Genomic DNA, 3,638 nt, shown 5'->3' with positions numbered 1-3,638 from the left:
CCTGCTGAAGTCGCATTATTTCAAATCCTGTCATGAATTTTATATGAAAATCTAATGGGGTCTGTGGCAAACTTCTGTGACATACAGAATATTTATGTATCACATTGCTTTTCAACATGAGGTTACTCTTGTAGACATCCCTTTGCTCATTAAGAGTTTGTCCTCTCTGGTACACCTTGTCTGATGTTTTTTGCGTATTTAGACATAGAATGAAGAAAAAATAAAACAGAAGAAGCTTGTAAGGGAAAAATATGATCTTGTGGCAGATGTTTCTGTGATTTAAAAAGGTTTTTAGTGACAATGCAGATAGACCTGATGATACTAGTGTTGATGACTGAAGCCATTAGATTGTGTGTTTTCTCTAGAATGGGGTAAAGGTGGCAACTACATACAATTTAATATCTGTCTATATAAATCTGTTTTTAATGTGACTTTAAATTCCATTCACAGCTGAAGAACTCCTCTAAAAGGATCATTTCAGTTTTCTCTTCAATTGTTCTTTTTTCCCCTCTTATTGTAGACTTCTATTGTAGCTGGGTGTCATGGCTTTAGGATACAAGAGGAATTTTATGGCCAACAACCACCAAATATGAAAAATATTTAGTTGTTTTATTTGTTGGAACTTCTGAAGCTAATGTTTCATGTTTTTAGAAAAAGCTGTTAACATTCTTTTCACCCATTATTTAATGGTTGGCTTTGGTGCTTTTGGATAAAACTTGTGATGTTTAATATTCTCTTGAAGTGAGTTTATTTGGAAAGCCTGTTGGTTTTGTTTTATTGCAAAGTTAAATATGTAGTGTGAATGTTAATCTCCTTCATTATCAGAAATAAATTATAGAGGATTTATTATATCGAAAGTTATATCAAACTGATGGAGGTATTCTGTGTGTGTTGAGGTCTAACAATGTTTTGATTTCCCTCACCAGCTTCTGAAGGAGCACGCTGTGTCAATACCAGCACAGGAATCCTGGCCTCTTGTTGGACAGTTCTCAAGCATTGGTTCACTGGGAGCTGATGGGTCCAAGTGGCTGTGCTCAGAGTTCCAGGAGAGCCTGGTGGCTGCAGGCAGCAGTGTGACAACTTTCCGTAAATGTGATGTCCCAATTCATCTGGTATGTCTTTGAGATGCTGGTGACCTTTATTTAACACGTAATCATTTGTTTTGGAAATCTTAGTCATTGTTTTGCTTTTAACTTTTGGAAGACAGTAATGGAGTTTTGATCATGAAATTATATATATGCCATTTAGTTATGTATGGTTTGTTATAAAAATGTACCATAATTTCCATCCGCATGACACTACTTTTATATCATCTCATCAAAATTATCTTCTCACTCTATAGCTTGTCTTCCATTGGGTTTTGTAGATACAGCTGTTTTTCCTGCTGAGATGTAGCCAAATCCTTAATCATTAATACCTTTGATTATTAGCAGAATTAAGGGGAGAAGTAGAAAAGTTTGTGGCAGGAGTTTGTTAAATCAAGGAAAAATGATTGTCAAGCTATGCCTTTACCATGTGCTAATTGCCCCTGTGTACTCTTATCTCATATTTGAGGTGTGAGACTAAAATATCATAAAATAATGTTAAGAACTAACTTTGGCTGCTGTGGAAGTGGCTGAAACAGTATTACTTGAGACTTGCTAGCTAATTTTGGTTAGCTCTGTAAGAGTGGTAAAAATATTAGGCTTTCTGTGTTGCTGGCACAGTTGTAGTTGTAAGCTGCAGTGTAAATGTATTACTTTGAAAAAATTAAGCTTTTAATATTTATTTTTTTCTCAAGTTTTCTTTCAAGTGTTTGTTTGAAAATTAACAGCTTGTCTATTCAGAGCTGTGTTATTAAAGTTACTTTTTTTACCTTCGTGAAGGTTTATCCTACTGTGAACAATGTGAGGCAAAGTCTAGAAGGCTATCCTGGTAAGCAGATGGATCCCCATTTATTTGCTTTTTATGGTCATAATGTCCTGCAAAATCACTTCAGTGGTTGATGTTAAATGAACATGAAGTTCTCATCTTGCTGATAATGTAATAGAATAGGTGGCAGTAGAATCTTACTGCTTTTGCTGGAGCTCTGACTCCTGTTGTGATGGAATAGATTAGGTTTTGTGGACATTGGTTTGTAACGTTTGCATGTTCATATGTCACCGTATAGGAAATCAACAGCTCCTGCCCACTGCTCTTACTCCAGCCATAATTTCATTTTGGCAGAAAATTCAGATTTGAGTGTGTCAAGTTCTCCTTCTGTTTTGATTGCAATGTCATTCTGCACATCAGAAACAATGGAGGCTAAGGTGTTATTGGTATTGGTCTTTTTTGTAATATTGTAATATACAACTGTTCGTTCATTATTCCCATGTTTATTTTCATTAAGCCATATTTGTAAAAGCATAGCCCCAGCCAGCCTGAAACAGGAACAGGTACTGTACTATTCTGATACGTGGAAGCTTTGGTTACCCCAAAACAAGTCTTCAAAAGGTCAAGACAATTGGAAGAGATTCAGGAGTACTGAAAGAAAAGAATTATTTCTGTCTGTAGCAAGGGTAAGAAGGATCTGGGGACCCATAGGCCTGCCAGCCTCACCTTGATCCCTAGGAAGGTATTGGAACAAGGAATCCTGGAAATATTTCCAAACATATGATGGAAAAAAGAAGGTGGCTCAGAGTAGTCAGTATAGATTTTTAAAGGAGAAATTACGCCAAATTAACCTGATGTCTTTCTATGATAAGTGATTTGATGAATGAGGGAGTGTCCCTAGATGTTGTTTAGTTTACCTTTGTCTTGAAAGACTGTCACCTTTAACGTCTTTACAATGATGTGATTAAGTACAGGCTGGATGAGTGCAAAGTGGGGCAGATTGGAAACTGGCTGAGCTGCCAGGTCTCAGAAGCTGTGAGTGTTGGCACAGAGGCCAGCAGGAGGTCAGCCACTAGTGGTGGCATGTGCCGAGCACTGGGTACATGGGTCGTGTGTTAATGCAGTCATCGGTGACCTGGATGGTGGGGCAGAATACACCTGTAGGGAGTTTCCAAATAATGCAGACTGAATAGGAATGGTTGATGTGTTGGATGGTAGTGCAGTCAGTCAGAGGAACTGTGCAGGCGGGAGAAATGAGCAAACATCAACCTCCTGCAGTGCGGCCTCAGGCAGTGCTGAATATGAACCAGCAATGCACCCTTGTAGTGAGAAGGCCGGCAGAATCCTGGGCTGTGTTAGGAAGTACATTGCCAGGAAGTGATCTATCCCCTCTGTTTGCACTGGTGAGACCGCTTCTGGAGTGCTGTGTCCAGTTGTTGACTTCACAGGACAATACAGATATGGACATACTGAACCAAAGTAGTGCAGAAAGCCACAAAGATCAATAAGGGATTGGAGCATCTGTCATAGAAGGAGAGGCTGAGAGAGCTGGATAATTCTTGGAACTTGGAGAAGAATGGTTTCCTGGGAAATCTTATGAGTGTATATAAATTAAGAGAAGATGCGAAGTAGAGGCATGCTTTGCATGGTGACCAGGGAGAGAACAAAAGGCAATGTATGTACCTAGGAATCTTCTGTATCTCAATTTATGCTTACAACAAAATTGTTTTCTGATGTGTAAATGGAATAGGTTGCTCATAGAGGCTGTAGAGTCTTTGTTTTTTAAC

At 38.5% G+C, this 3,638-nt stretch overlaps 1 protein-coding gene across 1 annotated transcript in view; it reads left to right on the top strand.

Annotated features, from left to right (window-relative positions):
* Positions 1-3,638, top strand: part of TDP1 (tyrosyl-DNA phosphodiesterase 1) — a 37,212-nt gene that overhangs the window by 11,841 nt on the left and 21,733 nt on the right. Inside the window, exons 9-10 of the mRNA XM_031065269.1 lie at positions 927-1,112; positions 1,866-1,914. Of these exons, the coding sequence (XP_030921129.1) occupies positions 927-1,112; positions 1,866-1,914 (235 nt within the window). The remainder of the gene's footprint in view (positions 1-926; positions 1,113-1,865; positions 1,915-3,638) is intronic.

Source organism: Geospiza fortis, unplaced genomic scaffold (assembly GCF_000277835.1).
Source record: "Geospiza fortis unplaced genomic scaffold, GeoFor_1.0 scaffold54, whole genome shotgun sequence".
Classification (NCBI taxonomy): domain Eukaryota; kingdom Metazoa; phylum Chordata; class Aves; order Passeriformes; family Thraupidae; genus Geospiza; species Geospiza fortis.
Note: the sequence above shows the minus strand (reverse complement) of the source record. Positions and strands in the feature narration are given on the sequence as shown.